The sequence below is a fragment of the Quercus lobata genome, chromosome 10, assembly GCF_001633185.2.
Source record: "Quercus lobata isolate SW786 chromosome 10, ValleyOak3.0 Primary Assembly, whole genome shotgun sequence".
In the NCBI taxonomy this organism is placed as follows: Eukaryota; Viridiplantae; Streptophyta; class Magnoliopsida; order Fagales; family Fagaceae; genus Quercus; species Quercus lobata.
Window position 1 is genome coordinate 38,822,974 of NC_044913.1, and position 23,886 is coordinate 38,846,859.

The 23,886-nt window shown below is 34.4% G+C and overlaps 2 protein-coding genes and 1 long non-coding RNA gene across 4 annotated transcripts; all 3 read right to left on the reverse strand.

Moving 5' to 3' along the window:
* Positions 1 to 345: 345 nt before the first annotated feature.
* LOC115965846 (B3 domain-containing transcription factor VRN1-like) lies at positions 346 to 2,976 on the reverse strand. The gene is made up of 4 exons (XM_031085136.1): positions 2,719 to 2,976; positions 1,650 to 1,782; positions 821 to 1,399; positions 346 to 717 (listed from the first exon to the last, which is right to left on the reverse strand). Exons 2-4 carry the CDS (start codon positions 1,755 to 1,757, stop codon positions 463 to 465), a joined length of 942 nt encoding a protein of 313 aa, XP_030940996.1. The 5' UTR covers positions 1,758 to 1,782; positions 2,719 to 2,976; the 3' UTR covers positions 346 to 462.
* Positions 2,977 to 6,596: 3,620 nt separating this feature from the next.
* Positions 6,597 to 23,886, reverse strand: LOC115965957 (ferrochelatase-2, chloroplastic). 2 transcript variants are annotated; one of them, XM_031085280.1, is made up of 11 exons: positions 23,583 to 23,886; positions 23,306 to 23,505; positions 22,582 to 22,912; positions 19,857 to 20,000; positions 19,314 to 19,415; positions 14,567 to 14,670; positions 14,345 to 14,471; positions 12,726 to 12,878; positions 11,193 to 11,293; positions 10,837 to 11,038; positions 6,597 to 7,166 (listed from the first exon to the last, which is right to left on the reverse strand). In XM_031085280.1, exons 2-11 carry the CDS (start codon positions 23,419 to 23,421, stop codon positions 6,942 to 6,944), a joined length of 1,605 nt encoding a protein of 534 aa, XP_030941140.1. In that variant the 5' UTR covers positions 23,422 to 23,505; positions 23,583 to 23,886; the 3' UTR covers positions 6,597 to 6,941. The 2 variants fall into 2 exon arrangements, with proteins under 2 accessions (XP_030941140.1, XP_030941139.1); XM_031085279.1 differs by having other exon boundaries at positions 23,306 to 23,472; positions 23,583 to 23,853.
* On the reverse strand, positions 11,435 to 12,719 carry LOC115965958. Its single transcript, XR_004086236.1, has 2 exons — positions 11,635 to 12,719; positions 11,435 to 11,521 (listed from the first exon to the last, which is right to left on the reverse strand). It is a non-coding gene; the product is annotated as an uncharacterized LOC115965958 (long non-coding RNA).

Below are 23,886 nucleotides of genomic sequence, written 5' to 3' on the forward strand. Positions count from 1 at the left end.
TTTTCCTTATTTTTGAAATAAATTTATCTTTATATTTCAACATAAACAAAAGCACATCCATATATTGGCCAAAGTTATGTAGCATGTGAATGATAATGTGCCATTTCCCATTGGCATGCATATTTATATACATGCATGATCGATGTGGTATTGACAAGCAGAGACTATATATATGAATATGATATGCTTACTCCTCGGTCATTGTAATTTCCAATGATTATTATTATTTTTCACTTATCTATTTCAAAATAATAGCTGGTGACTTTCCTTGAGGTGAGTTTCACAAAATTTTTAACATGCATGCATCTATGTACTCTAACATACGTTGTATTAAATGGGAAATAATAGTTCAACCAAATATACTGTTAAGTATAAAAAATAATATTGATAATTCAGATCAGCTCAAACAAGTGAAGTAAATAGTCTCAACATAATTCACTACAATAGCAACTGCTTAATTAATTAACTTGGTCCATCTCTAAAAATTGAAACTTCCAGCACAACACCATTATTCCTCTTAATCAGCTCAAACACACAAACATCTTCTAATTGCAGCCTATTTGCCTCTGCAAATGTAGACCATCCAGAAGAAAATGAACCTGATCGTTTCCCTACAGCAATCGAAAACAACACCTCCCATGATTTATCCCCAACTTTAAGCGTGACATAGTGTCCACTTTGAATATACTTTTCCTGGGTAAAGCGAACTGGTATACTCTGCACAAGATAGACAGCATTGTATTCATTAGGACTATATATGTACTAGCAAAACCTTGACAACGTTATGCTAATGCATGCTTAATTTAAATTGAAAGCTTACCAAGTACCATGCAGTCACAAAAGATTGTTGCATGACAACCATGAAATGAGGATTTTTCGATTTGAAGCCACTAGCTTTCTTAAGAGCTTTAGCTTTTTCTATCTTAGTCAACTGTCCGCTCCTTGCATGAAGCTCGGATTTTCGGCTCCTAATTCTGCCACTTGTAGAAGTAGTTTTCATTTTCTTCCGACGTGGTAAGAGTGATGTATCCCTTCGCTTTGGGCGTAGAGGACATGAGTTGGGTAAGATTTGAATAGAAGTATCACTCTCATCGGTATCTTCTTCGTCACACTGACCCTCCTCATGACCATTGGAGCTTTTGGAAGGATAGTCTACTTCTGTTGCACTCGGATCAAATATGAGCACGTGAAAATGTGAATTTTCCTCATATCTGAAAACTACTAAGTAACCCAGCTTCAGAGAGTAATACTCGGCAAATTCTCGCCAGCCCTTTTGTAACCAAACCTCACCTTCGTGTTTGGTCAGCCCTACCTCCCATTTTTCACCATTTGGAAGCGTAAGGATTGCCAAGCTGGATAATTTTTCTCCATATTTACTTGTAAATTTTTTTGGAATGGTCTACAAATTAAGAATCTTCAGTTAATAATACATCTAAATACAATGTAAGCATTAATTGTAATATATACACACACAAAATCATATGCAGTTTTCAAAATTTGCAAATAAATATACCAAGATGAATATCATATATACACGCATGGTACGATCTGAATAAAACAAACAGCTAGCCAATAAGTCCATGTTTCTTAATTAATTACTATCACATTTTTTGACTCAAAAGGAGAGTGAGAGATGTAAGTATTCTTACAAGCCTGCCATTGCGAAGATTTTTGTGGAGAATAATCTGGAAAAAATGTGTCCCTTCCGTACGATCACATGGGGCATCAGCATGGCATCTTCGGTTTTGATAAGTCATATTAGTTGAACTTGAAAGTGTTGCACTGCATGTGCATGTGTACATATGACATTTGAGTGTAAGATACTAAAATGCACCATTAAGAATAATTAAATTCAAGGAAAATATTAAAATACTATCAATTTATTATAAAATGCCTCGGAATTGACATGATTATAAATAATATTAAAGTCATATCAACAACATAATAAAAATTATCTTTACCAAAAAAATATATATAATAAAAATTCTTGAATTACTTTTTTGCTATGTTTAAAAGTTAACAAATCATTTTATAAGAAATATAATTTTTATTTATCTTAGAATCACCGTAAATCCAATTAAATAGAGTAGAGAGTAGTCAATTTAATCAATCATATATATACAATTTTTTTTTTTAAAATATATATATATATATATATATATATATAAGCAATCATAGCCATAGTTGTTAAACTTGGACTAGTGTAAGCTGTTGGCTACCTTAATCATACACTCCCTGTTATTAAAATGTCAAATTTATTTTGGTATAAATCTTTTGTTCCATAAGAGAGTTATTGTTTCCACTATCATTGAATGCTCATTAAGCTAGTGATATATGTCTCAGAAAAATAAAAAATCAAAAATCAAAGAAATATACAGACCACCATACATGGTAGTCAAAATTTATTTGGAAGTAGGATGTAAAGAAACTTCAGGCCTTAGTCAAAAAATTGAAGAGGAATATATATATTTGTCATTTATGGTTGGATCTTATCAGCAAATTATTAGCAAGAATTAAGAGATAACCATTCTGACTACCTATATCACCTTAATAGCTTACATATAAGTATAAGAGGACATTTTGTGTTTCAATGGAGTCATCCACAACCACAAGAATGAAGAATCACATAATAAAAGATGTAAGCTTTTTTACATTAGATGATCGAGTCAAAAGAAAAAAACAAAAATAAGAAGTGAAAGTGAGTTCTAGAAAATATACCCAACAGTAGTATAGCACTCTGAACTAAGCTTTTGGCTGGGCAAAATGTGTTGAGCGAGCGGTCTTGTGAGTTGTGAATGTGATGGGTATCTCTCTCTCTTCCAAAAACAAAGAAAAGAAAGATGAAACCTTTTTTTGAAGATTTGAGCTACAAAGCCTTTCACCCAAAAGTCTCTTTTCTTTTCAAATCTCCAATTCCAAACCGTTTGTTTTTTGTGTGTATGTGGGGGAACAGTACTGTGTTGCTTGACTGTCCAATGTTCCTGTTTGTTTGCGTGTGTGAGTCGGAACAGTACTGCTGCACAGAGCAGTTAGCAGAGGCCTCAGTCCACACTGTATCCCATTTATTTGAGCTAAATACTCGTAGAAAATTAAAAGAAAGCCAAAAGAATGAGTTTTTAAATTGATTTAGATAACAAAGCTAAATTAGGATGAGATTATTTCTATCAAATGTGTAAAAATAAAATTGTACTTGAAAAGAATTGTGAATTTTTTTTATAAAAAGAAATTCTCCTCCTCACTCCTCACTCCTCACACCGATTTGGGATCTCATCATCTTGGCCTCACACTGGTGATAGCAAATCTGGGTGGCAGTGAACAGCGACACCGGCATTGAAGCAGTGAAACGGAGTTGAATGCCTAATCTAAGAAAGAGGGAGAGAGAGATCAAATCTAAAAACATGTCTTGGCTAATGGAATTGGAATTGGAATTGGAATTGGAGAGAAAAGCCTGAAAATATGTGGGAAATGGGAAGTTGTGCTAGTCCGTAAGTTAACGTGTGTGGAGTAAAAAGCTGACAAAAGGATGGGTATTTTGAGTTTTTTGGTTTTATCACAAACCATTTTAGTTTTTCTACCAACCCCCTCTCACGTAATATCTCATTTCTCATCCACTACCCCTTCTTTTTTTATTTTCTTTGTTTGGCCTTTTACTTTTATCTTTGTTCTTTTTTTTTCTTTTTTTTTATAATAATCTTATAAGCTTAACAAGTTTAATGGCTTAGCAAATTAACTTTTACCAAATAATTAAAGTTATAAATATACAAATAATATTTATTTATCTTTAAAATATATACAAATAATATATATATATATATATATATATTAAATAACGGTAAACCCGAAACGGTACATCGGTATTAACCAATACCAAAATATATCGTTCTGCTGGCCAAACCGATATAACCTCTAGTACGAGATTGACTCCCTTGGATTGGAGCCATATCAAAAATATGATAAAAATTCATGAGTTACTTTTTTGTTTTGTTTAAAAATTAACACATCATTTTATGAGAGATATAATAAAATTTGCAATAATTTCCAATTAAAAAGAGCAAAGAGTATTCAATTTAATCAATCATAAGCATAGTTTTTCAACTTGGACTTAGATCACGCTCTTGGTAACTCAGATCATCGATTTATTCTCTCTATCATAATTCGAGTCTTTTTATCATAATAGAAAAAATATTTTTAAAATATTGATAAATCAATCTAAAACATACAAAAGAATTTTATATTAACATATATATATATATATATAAAATGATATATAGGACAAATTATATTTTTTCTCCCCTAGCTATATGGTGCACTTGCAATGTCTCCAATAATAAATATTGACTATATATAAACTTTATTTCCTATAATTCGAATTTTCATCAAATTTAATAAAATATTCAAATTTCTTATAGACAAATTTTACAAAGTATTTAACTTTTTTCATTAAATTTGACAAAATCCTAGTGACAAGTAAAGTGTTTATTGCAAATAATTAATGATAGACATTGCTTATATTCGAAAAGATTTAATAATTTACAAGTAAAGTATTTTATTAATTTTTTAAAATAAAATTAGTAAATAAAAAAGATTTTTTGTATTTAACTTATTCTAACAATATTTCTGCTTTGGTTGGTGGCGTGAAGGGTCTTGTGAGTTGTAGATGTGATTGTTATAGGGGCATTTGACAGTAGTGTGAACTCTCTTTGTTTCTCTCCCAAAAACAATGCAATGAAAGATGAGATTTTAGAAGATTTGGGCTACAAATGTCTCACACCCAAAAATATATATAATTGTTCAGTTTGACTGGCCAATGTGTAAATGTGTAAACAGTTGACTGGCCAATGCTCAGTAGCCATTGTTAATTTTTTAGTACATTTTTAGCCGATGTGGATGTTGACGTGGTTCTGCGAATTGCAGAGCCTTTAGTACTCCATATACTCCATACTACTACTCAACGGAACACAGCTCAATTGAGATGAGATTATTTTTATCAGTTTATTTTATTTACTGTCTAAAAATATATATAATTGCTCTTTTTTGAGAAAAAAATTTAAAAACTGAAAATAAATAAACTAAAACAAACAAAATAGAAAGAAAAATTAATTATTTTTTTATTTTACAATTTTTTACTTGTTGAAATTAATAGTTTTGTTATAATGATTATATATTGGAATTGATACTCAAAATATAAATAAAAGTGAAATATATGACAAAACAAAAGTCATATAACAAAATTATAAATAGGATTGTAAATAAAACAGGGTTAAAAAAATACAAATAGAAATAATCAATAAAAACTAAATAGATTTGTTCATCCTTTGTGAATATTTGCACAGAAAATAGGATGCATCATGGTTAATAAACCAAAAAAGGATATCTACGTATAGAATATTAAATCATTATTCAAATATAAAATCCTAGAGAACAAGTGGTTATAAAGAAGATTGTATTTAGCTATTAAAAAATCAAAACATATAATCATGAAAGAAATATTAGGTATATATTAATAAGTTCAATGTAAATAAAATAAATTAATCTTGGGAAATATATTTTGACTAATGTCCAAACAATTTGAAATAATTTAACAATAACAAATTGATATGATTTTTTATCTATAATAATTTTGCATAAATTAAAATATAAGTTTATGGAAAAATTACAAATAAAATATAGTATTTATAGAAAAATTACAAATAAAATATAGTATTTATAGAACATAAATGCATATGGATATTTAGGTAATCTCCTGAACGCAGTGAAAACTATCTTCCTCTCTTACCCAAAAAAAAAAAAACTATCTTCCTCTCATAAAATAACTGCTTAATATCTTGACCGTTGCAGACAACAAAGATATCTATCAAAAAATATTTGACAACAAAGATATCTATCAAAAAATATTTGACAACATAGATGAGTTTAAAATAAAGTGCAGGCATTTCAAGTGGAGCTCTTTAGAAATTGTAATGCCATATTAGAAGTACATTCTCAAACAAAGCCAAAGACGTTTCAGTTTTACACCAACCCACCTTTTAAAGTGTCAAAATCTTATGCGTGGATGTTCAGAAAAGACATCAGAACAGGCACAAGGAACATGTCATGTATGATCAATTGAAACAGTCGTATTTATGGAGCTTGACTGGAATTAATGGTTAGATCGTGCTAAGTTCTGCGATAAAATCAACTGGTAAATTAACACTTAAAGTTGTTATATATACTCTTTAAGTAACAGCCCAACTTTATGCAAGTACAATGCATACTTCGTTTATCTTGAAGTTGTCATATTGTTGCTGCTGTTTCCATATTTTTTGCTCTCTTTCAGTTTCTGTTTCTTCTTTCTCATTTAAAAACTGTGTTCCACATTGCATAGAAACTACAAGTGAACAAGTTAAAAGATTTGAAAATGGGAAGCTTAGATAGCCACAAAGATCACTCGGGAGTTAAATTAGTGAGCCATAAAACTAGAACATGTCAAACAACAATCATTTATAAGGGTATTCAGAGAAGTCCAGAGATAGATATTTTTAACATCGAGAAATGCAAACTCTTCAAATTATAAGTGTTGCCAACATCAACTCTTGTGTTCTGTGCACAACTATTGGTTGCAAAGAATATTGTTAACTAATTTCAAATTACAAAATGTTAGTCAACGAACAATTATATGGCCAGTTCCAAACAATGGAAACCAACAAACAAAATACAAAATACAAAATACAAAACTTTACAACATAAATTCAGGTATAAAAATAAAAACCACTATTATACATATTTTTTACTTTTCACCCACATCAGTGTTGTGACTAGACTTACCCGAATTTGATCTTGTGTGACATGCATAATAATGCCTCAATACATGTATTTAAGACGCTAAGAGTATGCATAAACAAAACTTACATGTAGCTTCACTAATTTCTCGAGGGTTAAGATAGATAGAGAGGCAAAGATATTCACCGAAACAAAGGCAATATGCCCCATTGGTGTAGAAAACCCTCTCCAGTGGTGACTTCCAGGACCAACAGAACAAGCACTGCCAGCATAGCTGCCCTTCCATTCCAAGTTTCTGCACTTTTCGTCCAACCCCATTCCCACATTGTAACAGGTGGTGGTAACTCCCTGCGTTGTGAATCATACGCTGCCAATAATTCTTCAACACTGCCTAGGGGAACCAAAGACTGCAAAAAATCCAAACCTCCTATCAGACCACACAGGTGATACCAAGGCAAGCTATGATACAAAGCACAAAGTGGACAGCAGTGGTAAGAATGTCCAAGTGAAGAGTTCTTCCCATTCTTATATATATTTTACTAGCAAGACATACTAGCACTAGTGTTTGTTAAAATCATGTTCAAGTGATTAAATTCACCATTTTCTAACAACTTAAACTTTTAGAATAATCAGTAATTTATCATAGTATCAAAATAGAAGGTCTTAAGTTTGATCCTGTTTCTACTTTATCTCCCATTCAAAATATTAAAAATCCCACATATTAGACCCCACTTAAGGAGGAGTTTAGGCCCATACGCGAGGTGAGTGTTAAAATTATGATTAAGTGATTAAATTCAGCATTTTGTAACAGCTTTAACCTTTTGAGACAATTGATAATTTATCAGTGTTGAACCCACATCCTCATTCTCCACTCTCCACCCCATTATTGTGAGAAGATGAAGTACCATTTGAGCTAAAGCTCTTTGGCTTCTCTTTTCTTTTCCAATTTTTATTTCACTTTGTTTTTCTCCTTCCGTTTAGGTTAATACATATTGAGAAACTTTAACCCTCCTAAACATTGCAATGACCTCATAGTTTAGTGGAAAATGCACTTAACATTTAACGTAAAGAATTTCTTGAGCATAATTTTATATAGAATAAAACCAATTAATGGATGGCCCTCGGGTTGCATTAAAGGTCAGGCTAAGTAATTAAAGGATGGCCTAAGGTAGTATTTTAAATTCAGATACTGCTTGCAGATTATACAGAGTAGGTAGAAAGTAAAGGAAAGAGAAAGCAGAAGACAGAAAACAAGCCTAGGGATCAAACCTTGTGGCACTGGAATCACACATCCAAAATATGGCATAATAATAACACACCAATGCACCACAAGGAGCTAAAGAAGAGGAGCCCTAACCTGATTTGACTAAGAATAATAACTAGAACCACAATAATAAAGAACCATTAAACTAAAGATCTGCAGGAACAAAACAGTTATTCAGTTAATCACTAGGACACCCTTGACCAAGAGACTCAGAAAAAAATTCCTGTGCACAGAAACTAATTATAACTTTTTTATAAGTACAAAATTACTAATTCTATCTACTCCATCCCCAAGATATTCATGCCATTAATAGCTCTTTCATTTTATTTTTTTATTAAAAAAAGGGTAACTTATGCTTTTGGTCCCTGAAACTTAGGGTTAGTTCGATTTTACTCATTAAAATTAATAAATTTCAGATTTGGTCTCCGAAATTCCAAAAAGAGGGAACAATTTCATCCCTCTGACTATGGGTTTGGTTCGATTTTGGTCTCTTAAATATGGGGTCAGTTCAATATTAGTTCCTTAATTATGTGGTTGGTTCAATTTTGGTCCCTCGAAAACTGGGGTGGCTCAGCATACCATTAGTCGCTAGGCATGTAAACGGAAAAATAGATGGAGGGACTAAGTTGTTCGCTTTTCTAAATTTCAAGGGCCAAATCCCAACTTTAAAAATTTGAGGGATTAACAATGAACCTATACCAAACTTCAGGGACAAAACGTATAAAGGCGAAAACACCATTTTAGTCTTTACATTTTGGGGTCATAGTCAATTTGGTCCCTACATTTTTATAACAATCAATTTGGTCCCTGTTATTTTCAACTTGCAATCAATTTGGTCCCTACCGTTAACTCACTAACGAAAAATGCCTATGTGGCACACGGTGTGCGACAGCTAGCACACAAGATGCCAACGTGGCTAAAAAGTAATGTTTAAACAATGCCACCTCAGAATTTTTTTTTTTTTTTTTTTTTTAAAAAGAGCCATGTTAGAAAAACAAAAACTAAAATCTAACCTGATGATTTTCTAATCAAAAAAAAAAAAAAATTAATGAATTTTAAAAAAAAAAAACTCAAAATTTCCAGACATTGTTCTTCAGTTGAAGAACAGAAGTCTCTCGCTCACTCCCAGTCCCACTCCTTCAATCCTCTCCCTGTCATCTCAATTTCACTCCCTCAATTCTCTCTCGTCTAGCTTAAATCGGCCACCATGGCTGAGACCTGTGACCACCACTGCTGACAGTGATGCATGATGGCGGCACCATAGACGATGGCTGTCATTTCGTGTGTCTCTCTATTCGTTGTCTCTATTTTCCTTCTCTTTTTAATTTTTCCATTTTAGCTATATATGTGCATTTGGAGATTAGATTTCCATTTGTGTTGTAGGGATTTGGTGATCTAGGTTTGTTGTTTGAAAATGGGATTTTGATTTGCTCTCAAAAATGGGTCTGTGGGTGGATTTCAGAATGGGGTTTGTAGATCCATGGGTTTTTATTTGTGCTAGGTTTTCAATCTGAGTTTTGGGTTTCAAGGGAGATAAGGGCATTGACCATCTCCAGCCACCTTCACCTTTGATGGATCATCTTTAACCTTGTACCGGACTAAGATGCCATATTTGAGTTGAGTTGAGGGTTGGATATTTGGAAATGAGTGTGGGCTTTCCATTCAAACTTCAGACTTGTTTCTCTCTAAAGCACCGAATGGAGTTAAGGAACCAAGGAAGTGGCTGACGGGAAGAGGATGATGATAGGCTTAAGGATAAAAGAAACCCAGATTTGCACCTAGATAACAAACTCAAAAACTAAAGAATTGTACCAATGATTTGGCTTGCATTTTTTGTTTTTGGTTGCTAAAGAAAATTCGAGAAAATCTGGCAATGTTCCACATTTTTTTTCTTATTTTTAAATTAAGATTTTTTTTTTTCCAATTTAATGCTGAGGTGGCATTTTTTTAAACATTACTTTTTAGCGTCGTCAGCATCTTGTGTGCCCACTGTCACACACCATGTGCCATGTAGGCATTTTCCGTTAGTAAGTTAATGGTAGGGACCAAATTGATTACAAGTTGAAAATAATAGAGACCAAATTAATTGTTACAAAAATATAGAGACCAAATTGACTATGACCCCAAAATGTAGGGACTAAAATGGTGTTTTCACCAAGTATAAATTATCCAAAAATTAATCTGGATTTTTTTGTCCTCTTAACAATAGCAAGTGAAGTTGTTCTAGACTCATGTATCTAGAACAACTTCACTTGCTTCTAAAAAACTCTGAACTAATAAAGCTCATAAATACTTAAAAGTTGGCAGGTTTAAATTTTATGCACAACAAACAGCTGAAAAGCTTAAAAATTAAGCTGATGCAAATTCTTTGGCCCCAAAAGCATGTAAGAGTCCAGCACTAATTTGCTTTCCAGCTCAATATTTTTGAAGGCCTATTAAACATAAAAATTTTCTGTAGAATAATTCCCCACCTCAGCCCTCAAACATAAGGTTCATATCATTTAGCTAATTATATGGACCATCCACAATGCTGACAAAGAACATCCTCTTTGACTCTTATCTTGCTTCATTACATAGAATAAAACTGTCAATGACATATGCTTTAGTTTCAGATCTAGTAACTACCTTTTATATGGAGTAAATTTGAAGATATAACCATCATTCACAATAGTGTAGATCTCTTAAAAGTTAAAAACTCAAAAATCATTCTCATTGGAGATCAATTGCACCATCAAAGAAAATAGTATAGTATCCATTCCAAACAGTAATGTTTGATTATATAGCATATCAATTTAATTCCATTATAGAGGTACCTGCCGAGCTTCAAGGTTTGAGACCGCCATAGCTCCAACATAAGGGAGACTCTCAATCACAGCATCTGCCAAATCTGAAATGAAGGTTGGTTCGCATCCTAGGGCAGGAACCCGCCCCCATTTTTCTATACCAGACTTTAGAGCTAATTCTTTATACTCGACATCAATTTCTTCAAGAGTTTCAATGTGCTCACTGACAAAGCTGTGAATCAAGCATCAAAACATTAACAGCACAGCTAAGTTTCAATAATTAAATATGTCTGAAAAAAGATGATGCGTTTGAGAGAGAGAGACCAAGATGAAGCAAATATACAGCTAGTGTAAAGTATAGAAAGAATGATGCCAGCACAAATTACCTAATTGGGACAGCCAACAAACTTTTCACTCCTTTTTGCCCAAGCTCAATTATTGTCTCATCTGTATAGGGTTTCAACCATTCCACAGGTCCAACTCTACTCTGTAATGCAATAAGACATGAAGTCAAGATGTCTAACATGGTAGTGTTGTATTAGAGTACTATACTTCCATATGCTGCCAACACCAGCATTCCACCATAACACCGGCAACCACATATTAGGACTCCTTTACTCTAGCGACCCCACCCAAACTCAAAAACCCAAGATTTTTCAACCCAATCTGACACCAACCATGATCCAGCTAGTGTTGCAGCCACCAATAGTCTCACCTGCCTCAGGTGATGTTGCTCTCAGTCAGAATTAGTTGAAAATCTGAACTGCAAAAGCTCTTACACCACTGTCCACTTCCAATATTTAAAAAACAAAAAACAAACAAACTCACCATAACTGACTCTACCAGGCTGATTTGACTTGTCCTTGCTTAATTGGTGTCCTCAGGTTTACCTTTCATCTGATATGTCTGGATTCTCCTCTTGTATCATGCAAGTTGTCATTTTTTAACACAGTTCACTGCTCTAATTAAGGGTCTGACTTTCACCGGTACATGTTGATTCTCATATTTTTTTGGCGGTTCTGTAGCATGATGTTCAGCCTTGTTCGTTTGGTTCATTTTCTATTTGACCAGTTGATTTATGATTTGGTTAGGCAGTTTTATTGTTGTTTGGTGAAGGTTCTACGCAGTCTATGTTAAAATAAAAGGCTTGGTGTATTTGGTTGGCTGGATTTAGTTTAATTATGTCAATTCCCTTTCTCCCATTTGTGTTAATTGGTTCCACCTTTAGTGTTTCTCATGGGGTCACATTTTATTTAATTGACCTCATTCACATGCTGTTTTTTGGTCACATGTTGCTATCCATTTCTGTTGTGTCCTCCACTGCTAACTCAGACAGGTACTTCCATTGCTTGCTTCACTGCTCAGGGAACCTGGGTCATTGACTCAAGAGCTATTGATCACATGATTGGTACTTCAGGTTTGCTTTCCGACCTTGAGCGTCCAAATAATCTTCCCCAGATCACATTGGAAGATGACTTAACCACAAGTATGTCTGGTTTGGGCATTGCCAACCTTAGTCCCACCCTTTCAATATCTTTGGTCATTTATATTCCAAATTTTCCCTTTAGTCTAATGTCTGTCACTAAACTTACTAAATCTCTTTGTTATTACTACACAATTTTTGGGGAATTAAGGCTTGGTGCAAAATCACTGTATGAGGGGCAAAACTATAATATCATTGTATTGCTCAAATGCAAATAATATGTATGTGTGTTAGGGCAAATTAACTAACCCTATACACACTTCCTAATGCCTAACTCAAATTCCTACAAGGGAATAAAAGGAATTCCTGATGGAGGGGTTTAGGGTGCAACTTTGCAAGCACAAGATTGGACACCGTTCATCTTCATTACCAATATTAAGAAAACATAAAGATGGGCCGGGTATGAGACAAAGGACATCAGAAAACACAGTAGTACCTGATAAGCAAGAGTGTAACTATTAGTTATCTTTCTCTTTTCTAATTCTTCCATTATCAAATCCACACATTCCTCCATCTCTGCCTTGTATGGATCACCAGCCTCTTCCACATATGCAAGTGGCACCCCATGCGCACTAAAGAATATCATAACCTACAATGCATATTTTCAATTAGATTCACTCACATATGAACTAAAACAATAAAACAATCTAACATTTAAAGCTTTTTCAACAGATGTAAATAATATAATAGAATAAGCACGACTTTGAAATATATATTTTTCTGTTGATTCTCATATGGACTTGCTGCATTCCAATAATTTGGTGAATAATGAAGCCAACTGTATGAGACGGAATCTGAACCATAAAGGGAAATTTAGTGTTTGCTCCTTTTACAAGGCCTAAAGTGCATTATCATCCTAATGAATGAAACGAGGGAAGGTACTGCATTATCATGCTAAATTTATCCCACTCAAATCGATCCCAATTTTTTCACTTCCCATTCTGCACAACCAGATAATAGTGGTAATTTTCTCCTTTTTTTGAAAAAGTAAATAAATTACTCATGCACCCTGTGGGTCTTAAACTCACAACCTTACCCTCTCTCCCATCATTGCGGAAGAGGATGTATGAGATAGAGCTCATTGACCAAATAGGAGTGGTAATATTGTAACATGTCACTCTAAACTTGAATATTTGAAATCACATAAAGACTAATTTACAAATCTTTAATTGCACTTTAGAAAATAGTTATGGAATACTAGTCGAAAGATAGGTAAAGCCACCAAAGACTTCAAATGATAGTATCTAATCATCAAACTTAACACTACATTTAAATTTTCAAATAACAAAATTTGGCCAGCCATGAATCCCAGGACATTATAACCTAGTCTGCAAAGAGTGAACAGTTTCAGATTAATTGTATAACTAGATTTTTGAAGCAAGGTAAGCTGAGACTGGCTTTCTCAACAAGCTATGAGAACTTTCCTTAGTGTTTATGAATAAATACCATATCAAGAGATAGGAACTCCATATTTTTCCTGCACAACCCCTGCTTCAGGAGGGTTGAAGTAATGCTGCTGATATTACCTGCTTGAGGAGTTAAAAGTAAGGCTGGTTCCGATAAGAACTACAACATTGTTTTTTTGCTCTTTACCCAATAAGCATTACAAACAAGAAGAATCAGAAACTCAGTGAGGAGTTGGGAAATTGCCTCAAACTGATAATGATGTACTTCTATTGTATAATAACCTTATAATATTAAAGTAAAAATGTAAGGCAAGCAAATTAAGTTGTTTCAAAAGAAAAAATAAAAATAAAAATAAATAATTAAAAAGAAGGTATATTCTTCAGTTTCAAAACAAACTATGCAATATTCCACTTCCATCCAGACCAATACAGGAAGATTATCTTTGACTTGAAGCATAGTAAATGAAACTATACAGTCTTTGCTAACAAAATTTCAGGAACGGAACCAAAATTGGAATGTGAACAACCAAAAATCAAGAAATTGAATATGTTCTGGAGCACCATAAATTATATTGATAAACCAACAATGAAATCTCAGGATTAAATGCAACAAGTAAGAAAATAATAAAAACATTTAAAGACGCAGTACCTCTTCAGGAGAACCAAATTTCTTTAACTCATTTTCAATCAATTTTGCCATGGCCTTTATGTACCCTTCGCGCTGGTACCAGGAAGGTATTACTGTGTGCTGCATGTTGACTAAATATTCATCCTCCCTGATGAACCAATAAATTATTTTGTCAGATCAGTTGATATCAGATTATTTTGTTGGATTATCATAACATTATACTAGCGAATGTGTGGTTATCACCTGAATATACTCTCCAATAGTCGAAGGCTTGAACCGCTTGTGGATATTGAAAATTGTGGATAAAGCGGAAGGACAACAAGCTTTGTAATTCTATCTCTTTTTATCTACAAAATTATTTTAAAAGAAAAATAAGTAGCAATATCAATAATTTCATTGCCATATCAGGTTTAGGAATTGACAGATAGCACAAACCAAAACCTTGATTATGAAAACTATTAGGTTAACAGCAAATTAAGTCTTCAATGATACCATAATAGCAGGGCAGAATAATCGACAAAGTTAGTTGGTATTATATTTGAAGAAAGAAAAGTATGAGATATCTCAACTCATTTCCTAAGCCAACTGAATGTTGAATGATCAAACATGAATGCTATTTTAATTAATAGCCTCAACAAGAGCAGCCAAGAAAACATTAAAGCAAGGAAGTGAAGGGGGTGGCTAATTAAGTATGTTGTGCACCACTCACTAGTCACCAGAACAACTCATAATGCAAAATGGGACCAGTGGACTGCTCACCAAAGCTCACAATTTCCTCGCATTCCACTTACCAGACCTCTCTTTCCAGCTAAGAATTTTTTTTTTTTTTTCCATTTTGGTGGATAAGTGTACAGCTAACCCACATCTCAACCATACAATTTTCTGGTTTAATCTCAATTATTCGATCTATCCTTTTTTATATGGGTTTAATCATGGTCCTCCGAGCTTTAATCATGAGCTGAACATGATCTATGGTCATGATGCAATCTACAGAAGGGTTGCTTATACGCATGTCATAGGCTGGAGTGTATAAAGTCACGTATCCAATGTGGGACTAAGTTATCTGTTCTCCTTCCAGCTTTCCCTCTTCCATCTTCTAAGCTAAACTGAACCAATCCAAAAATAGTATTCCTCATTTTGAAAAAAATCTAACAGACATTACCTAAGAAATTCCAAACAAAGAGAAAACTAAAGACCACTTCAATTATTAATTGTTATTGACTTCAAGTAATTTGGAAATTTTAAAAATTAAATCTGAAAAGTAGAGGGAAAACTATTTCATCCAGTGAAGCAAAAAGCCAAACACACTTCTAACAGAAGCCGCCTGGACATGGCGATAAATTGTCCATTCCCTTTGAAACCATGCTAACTCCTCAAAAGCTTAGGACAGATTCCAGGAGTATTTAAAGCACCAAATAAGCCCAAAACCGAAAATCAAAGCTGTCTTTCCGTCAAATATTGCAACAGGGGATGATCTAATTGCTCCCCTCACTCTTACACTTAAAACACAATGCCAACAAACAAGAATCTTCTTACAGTTAATGGTACTCCCCAGGAGGAAAAACTAGCAGTGCTTCTGTTCAAACAAAGCACCATGTTGGCAATAGTCGTGACCACACCTTATTCTACATTATCAACCCAAGTGGCGGACATTTTTCTCAATATCCTCACTCTTACACTTAAAACACAATGCTGATAAACAAGGATCTTCTTACAGTTAATGGCACTCCTCATGAGGAAACACTAGCAGGGCCGCTGTTCAGACAAAGCAACATGTTGGCAATAGCCTTGAGTAACCACACCTTACTCTACGTTATCAACCCAAGTGGCAGACATTTTACTCAATATCCAACCCAATAGACATCTATCCTTACCAACACAACTCAAGCTCAACCTTATTTTATCCTAATATAGCTCTGATAGGTTGGGTTCATTTGGTTGGTTTGATCAAAGAATCAAAATGTCTCACACCAAGAATAAAATTTAATTGTTAGAAACTGTCTGAATTTGTATATGGATTTGGTTAACTATTTGGCTTTCCTTAGTGTGGAAGGAAAGTTGACTTGATTTCCTTTTTTGGATTTTCTTTATGTGGAAGGAAGTCTATTCCTTGTCAAAAAAGTAACTAATATTTCTTGTTCACCTAGGAATAGGATTGGTGGCCTTGGCCCAAGAGTCCTCCCATATGAGAAGAAGAGAAGGCTCTTAGAAGAAAAGCAATTTAATAGTTCTTTTGGGGTTGAAATGATACCCATGATGAGAGCTATGTAAGAGAGGTTGAGCTTGGTAATCCCTATTGAGTACAGTGGATTTGATATCTGTCTTCTTGGAGGTAGGTTTTGTTTGTCAAACCACGTAAATTTTTGTGTGCTCTATGTGTTTGTTAATTTACTTTCCTTTATAGTTGTTTGTTCAAATCTTTGAGTGTTATTGCACGAGTGGTATCAGAGCCTCTGCTATCACACAAGTGGTATCAAAGCCTCCACTATCACACAATAAATGAAACTTCTGCAGGTATTCTCAAGAAGGAGACAGTTGAGTGTGTGTGTGTGTGTGTGTGTGTGTGTGAGAGAGAGAGATGGACAAGGAGGGAGGAAGGCAGTCAAAAGAAAAGCAAGGGGTTCAAATTTAAAGCAAGGGATTCAAATTTATGTTTAACCTAATGTCGAATCTCTAATCAGACTGATATAGGAATTTGATGTCAGGTAAAAGAAGAAGACTGCAATGTAAGAAAAAGATGACGGATGATTTTCTTTCCTAATGTTTTTTTTTTTTTTTTTTTTTTTTTTTTGGATAGGGATTTTCTTTCCTAATGTTATGTAACTTAGGAAAAAGGCTCCAGAAAACAGTGTTGCACATGCTGATTTTGATGAACGAAATTATATTGGAAATTTTCCATAGCTTGGTGGTGAATCCAGGCAGTCCAAGGTGGTGAAGCCTAGGGTTTATTCCTGTTACCTTTTCTTAATTTCTATACATGCACCCTTTTGCAACTCTATTCTGGATCACTCATGCTTCTGCGAACTGGAAGAGGTATACAGCCTTAATCCAATTTTGGAGAGGCTCTTTCTTAGACTTGAACCCATGACATATTGCTTGGGAGCAGGGCACTTACCATCGCATCAAGATCCAGCATCTAAAAGAAGATGAATAATATATATTGCGATACTTGCTTAAAGCATTAATTATACAGAAATGTTCTAGATCAATACAATTGTATTTAAGATTTTGGAATCAGCCTAAAATTACTTCATGGGGGGTAAAAAAGGGGGGGAAGGTGGGGGGGGACAGTAACTACACCCAATCCCTACTAGGGTAGCAAATAGGATTGAAAAGTTGCAGAGAAATTTTCTTTTTCTTTTTCTTTTTTTTTTTGGGGTGGTGGGGGGTGTGTGTGTATGGAGGAGTCACGTAAATTAAGTTGGTAAGGTGGGATAAGGTGTGTTCTCCTATTGAGTGTGGCAGGCTGGGGATAAGGAAGATCACTACTTTTACTAAAGCTTTGTTGGGGAAATGGTTGGGGTGTTTTGGGGCTGAGGATACTCAGTTATGGAGGCTTGTGGTAGCTTCAAAGTTTGGGGAAGGGGGGTGTTGTTTGAAACTAGGTAGGGATTCACATGCATGTGGCTTGTGGTGGAGTATTATGGGGTGGGAGGACTTTTCAAAGCATATTTGGTTGGCATAGGGAAGAGAGTACGGTTTTCGCAAGATTGGTGGTGTGGAGATCAACCTCTGAAATTGAGTTTCAATTTTATTTGAGATTGCATTAAATAGAGAAGCATTGGTGGAGGATGTTTTGGTGAGACAGAATATGGGGGATGTACGCAGGTGGGATGTGCGGTTCCAACATAGGTTTAATGATTGGGAGGTGGAGTTAGTAGGGGTTACATATTCCTCTAAATGAGGATGGGGACCATTGAGATGGAGGTTGAAGAAAAATGGAGACTTTGACATCCGCTCCTTTAGTGATCTGAGGGGATCTTCTTCTAATGCTTTCCCTTGGAAAAAAAAAAAAAAGCATATGGGGTGTAAAGGCTTCATGTCGAGTTGCTTTCTTTGTTTGGACAACTGCATGAGGATTGGGAAAAGAGTCTTACAGGAGATAATTTGAGAAGGGAGGGCTTCTAATAGTAGATTGGTGTTGTGGTAGACATAGTGGGGAGGATATTGACCACCAGTTGGTTCGTTGCAAGGGGGTTTCTAAGTTGTGGAGTTTTGCTCTTACCACTTTTGGAGTTTCTTGGAATTTCCCAAAGGTTTGTGATTTATTGATGGGGTGGAATAACTGTTTGGGGAAGCGTGCTTCAAATATTTGGAATTTGGTACCCTCGTGTGTTATGTGGATTATTTGGAGAGAGCGTAACAATCGCATTTTTGAGGATCAAGAACATTCGATGGATCAGATCATAGCATTATTTACAGAGACTTTGATCGACTGGTCTTGAGCTTGGGGATTCACGTCTAGTGATTCCATTCTGCTGTTCTTTAATTCTCTCTTATTCGTACATAGTTTGTTTTTTTCTTACGTTTTTTGTATATATTTTTTTGTTACTAAATTTTTTCTTACTTATAAAAAAAAAATTTTAAAAAGCTCAAATTTACTTGTTTTTTACTTCAAAAAATCCATGGAACAAAGTTTATAAATTCCAAGAGTTATCTACCAGTTTTACATTTAAACAAGATTATATGGAATATCCATTTGTTACCTGCAAAAAACATCCAATATTCCAAACGTATGTTACAATTCAATTAATGTGCTATTAAATAGGCCTATATAAAAGATCCACAAGCTTTAGTCTCTGCAACTTCAGTTGAATTAAAAGCAAAAAAAAATGCCTTTGCACCATCATTATCATCAAAAGGAGATAAACTATTCAGCATTATGCTCTAAAACTAGTAAATAATAAATGGAAAAGAGTGATCCAACAATGGTAGCATCTTAATGTACCAATTAATATATAGGAAACCAATATTAGAACCAACAAAATACCTGTTCAATTGCTTCTTCGGTGAATGGATGCCAGTAACGCATACCAACATACACCTTAGCCGGGACATTCTTTTCCCAAAGGAACTTCATCAGCTCTTCAGCCTGAATATATAAAAGGATAGCCAGAGAAAGGACGAGGAAAAGATCAAAATTGGCATTCTTATAAAATAACTCATACATAAAAGCTCTTCCTAAAAGTACTCTTGTAAGTTTGTGACTAACTAATACTTACAATCCACTAGAAATCACAATGCTTCAAACTATTAATATCTACAGGTTATGTTTTGAGTATCCATAGTCATCACAGTGAGGGGACAAAAAGTTTTCCCACCTTTTAAAAAGCAGAGAATGAAGATATTTATAATTTTTGCAGGATGCAGGATTGATTATCATCCCAATAACCAGAAATCACTATACACTTCAATGTACACATCATAAATAACTAAGATCATGTCTAAAAAATAAATCAATGGATAAATGAGCTCTAAAAACAGAAAAATAAAATATTAATATTCAAGACAATGTTAACAAAAATAATCATGCCTGTGCATCAGTTATCTGTCGAAGAGGAGAGCCACCGCCAATTGATGCATAGCCTTCTTTGCTCTTGGGAGCCCTGAGAACGGATATAAATTGTGCCAAGGGCTTTTGAAGAAAACGAAACAACCGTGGTAATCGTATAATATCCTGTCCAATAATGTAAAGTCAAATGAGTACAGCAACATCACGGTCGAAAATGAATGTCCACTTCAAGGGTTTGTTAGTGCACATGACATTGTAAGATCTAATATTAGCTCATATAAAGGAAAAAAATTGTAAGGGAAAGATTCTTTGTTGCTTAGTATTCTGATGTCTAGGTTCAGGAAGATATAAAGGACAGAGATGCAATTCACTGGGCTTGATGAAGGTTTGCAAAATATCTGGTATAGACTTTTTTTCTCTAATTAATGAGGGGCAGAGTTTTCCTCCAAACTAATTCGTATGAAAGTTTCTCCAACCCACTACTTAGTGACTCAAATGAATAGTCACATATACTTTTACTCGTATGACTTTTTGTTAGGATAAGTCATCTTAATAAAACACATTTGAATCGTCACATAATGGGCTAAATGAGACTCTTCCAACTCAGTTTGGAGAAAAACTTTGTCCCATAATGAGGTCTAGATCATATCATTAAATTTGGCTTATATGAACTATTGAAATAACCTTCTCGGTCAAGTACTAATGACTAATCCTTGCATCAGAAAATGGAAAAGGCCTCGTTCACTATGGTTATAAAGAAATATAGCATTGTGGTTATATAGAAATATAGCACTGCAGGAGCAAACATCTGAAAGGAGGTACATGATCCAAAGAGGAAACAAAGGAAAAAAAATCATTTTGGGTCCTATAAATATGTGGTAATTTTATTTTGGTCCTCATAAATTCAATTGTGTCAATTTAGTCCCTGACTTTTTTACATTGTTTCAATGTTATCCTTGTCGTTATCTCACTAATAGAAAATGTGGATGTATCTAACAGATTTCTTATGTCACATTAATAAAATAGTGATATAATAATAATTATGTAGCATAAAATGGAAGCTTCAACAACATAGGTGTCACATAATAGCCATGTCACCTGCCATGCTGTCATTTCTCTTGTTCTTTTCTTATTTTCTCCCTTTTCTTTTACTTGTATTTTTCCTTCCAATTTCTTGGTAACCAAATAAAGAACAAAAACTCAATCAATCAAATGCCAATCACCATCTTACAATCAAATGCTAATAAAGTTTCAATCCTCACTCAACAACACCCAACTCTGGAAAAGGTTACGCTCCCAAATGTATGAGAAAAAGTCAATGACGAATCAAACACACCCCAAACTCCATAGAAATCAATCCCATACCTCCATTCCAAATCCAAGTAAGCCAGCAACGAGAGCTTGCTACATCTCACCAAGAACAACCAAAACCCAAAATCCTAAAAGACTGCTAGACCTAACCACATTTTCAATTCCACTCCTTTAAAGCAAATATTGAAAAAACCCACTAGCAAAACAATCCCATCCATTTCACCGTTTCGCACAAATTTCACTCCATTAAACAAGAATTCCAACAAGAAAAAATTCCACCCCATTTTGCCTTAGCCACACCGGGTACCTCCATCGCCAGTGACATCATCCTTCATGATCACCTAGCCTAGCATTGGGGTCTCTAGTTGATCTAACAACAACATCATTGGAGTGACTGATTGTTACAGCGAGTAGAGTTTTGTTCTAGAGAGTCTTCAATTAGATAAAGAGGGAAGAACACGAAATAAGAATGAAAGAGAGAGACAGATCTGGTATTTAGGAAAGAAGAAAAAGGTGGCTAACACAGTTATTTTATGCTACCTAAGCCATTGACATGCAAAAGTAGTAAAAACGGACACATCATTTAAGGAAGTAACATAAAGTATGACTTCGGATAGAATAGAATGGAGGAAAAGAATTCATGTGGCTAACCCTGACTAATTTGTTGAGGATCCATAGCCGACCACAAAATTTGAGACTAAGGCTTCGTTGTTTTTGTTGTTGTCACGTTAATTGTAAATGTAACATGTAAGTAATGGCAAGGGTATCATTGAAATGGAATCAAAAGGCCAAGAACTAAATTGACACAATTGAATTTCTGGCCAAAATGAAATCACTCCATATTTATAGGGATAAATGTGAATTTTGCAGGGCACATGCTCACACACACAAAAAGTTGACGAAGCATAACCATGATTTTATCACCCACCATTTGTTGAGAGCTATCCCCAATCCTAAATACAGATTTATGCGTGTGTGTGTGTATTAAGTAAAGCAATTCATTAAAAAGGTGCAAAGAGGGGTACAACCTTGTATACAAGAAGTATACATGTGAAGAGAAAAAATAAAGAAATATCAGTACCAGAGATGATATAACTGTGTAACTGATGGCAAGATATACACAAGGGACATCAAATATCATTTTAAGATTTTGTGAAAAGAAAATATTATTCACCTGCAACATAAACCATTCCACATGCACATATCTTTCGATATAAGTTGTGAAAGAATAAAGTAAGACAGCAGAAACTTGCATTAAATAAAGGTCAAAAATTTCTGACCCATCTAACAAGGAAATATTGATGAATCAAAATAAACATAATGGTCAATGAAAAACTTGAAAATGAATATTCCAGCAGTGAATAATAAAGAATTATTTGAGACGCACTAAACACACCAAAAAAATAAATAAATAAATAAAATGAAAGCTTGTTACCGGGTCAGCAAAAAGGTTAAACAAGAAAGGCTGCACATCATCAAGAGTCTCTGGACCTCCAAGGTTGAGCAACAAGACTCCTATCTTATCTTCGTCAACAATAGGCACATTGGAGACATCAAGTTGAGTTTGTGAGGTCACTAGTGCCCCCAATGGCAGTAAATGCTTGTTCAGAGATTGCTTAGAAAACAAAGATTGTATTTCAGACGATCCCCAAGAAAATCTTGCAACTATGTGATTTTTTGAAAGATAAGAATTATGACAAGCCTCCATATGAACCCCCGAGCAACGATATATTCTTTGGGAGGAACACATTGCCTGTGGCAACTGCCTATCAAAGCAAAGAACACCAAAATATAACAAAATTTGGATTTTGCTATACCAATCTCACATAAACAAATTTTTTACCATAATTTTTTAATAATGCACTCAAAGTTAAAATACACTTTTCATCCCCGAAATCTGGTCTAAGTTCAAATTTTTGTCCCTCAAATTCAAAAGGTTTTAATGTACCCTTCCTTCAATCTATCTCCCATTTGCAGAGTGTTAAGGTAACACATCAATTTGTAAGATTTATGTCGTAAAATTTGTAGTACTCAGGACAAAATTGAAACTTTTAAAATTTTGAGTGACAAAAAAGGTAGATTTTAGGGACGAAAAGTACACTTCAACCAAAAAGAAAAAAAAAAAAAAAAAATGAGAAGAAGAAAATGGGAAAACTTACAGTGGGAATTTGCAATTGCTAGAGGTAGAGGTGAGGCATGGAGGACGAAGAAATGTGGACGAAGATGAAGAATAAGGAGAAGAGGAACACGCATGACCATGAATCAGACCCTTCATATTCAAAACAGTTTACAGAACTAGTACAACTCTTCCTCCTCTTTCACGTGCCTAAAAATCAAAACCCCACCACACAAAATGAGCCTGAAATCCCAAAACCAAGCATTTACATCAAAAACCCAGTTGAAAAAATTTATCAATGAAGAAGAAAGAGGAATTACCAACACGCAGGGCAAGGAAGCATGTGAAAGAAATTGTAGTATGAAGAAATGGAGATTAAGGGTGTGAGTGAGAGAGAGAGTTCGTGCGTTCTTTCACTTTCTACAATAGTAAGCAGAAATATTAGTTGGAGTTTAGCTATGTTGCTCTCTCTCTCTCTCTCTCTCTCTGAGTCCCAACCAAGTAGAAGAGGTAGTTGAAGTGGTATGGTATGGTGAGAAGGGAGGGCCACTCAGAATGACGTAGTGATTAGAAGCCCACGCCACTCAATCTCTCCCTCTGTCCCTCAAATATGCTGTCTTATCC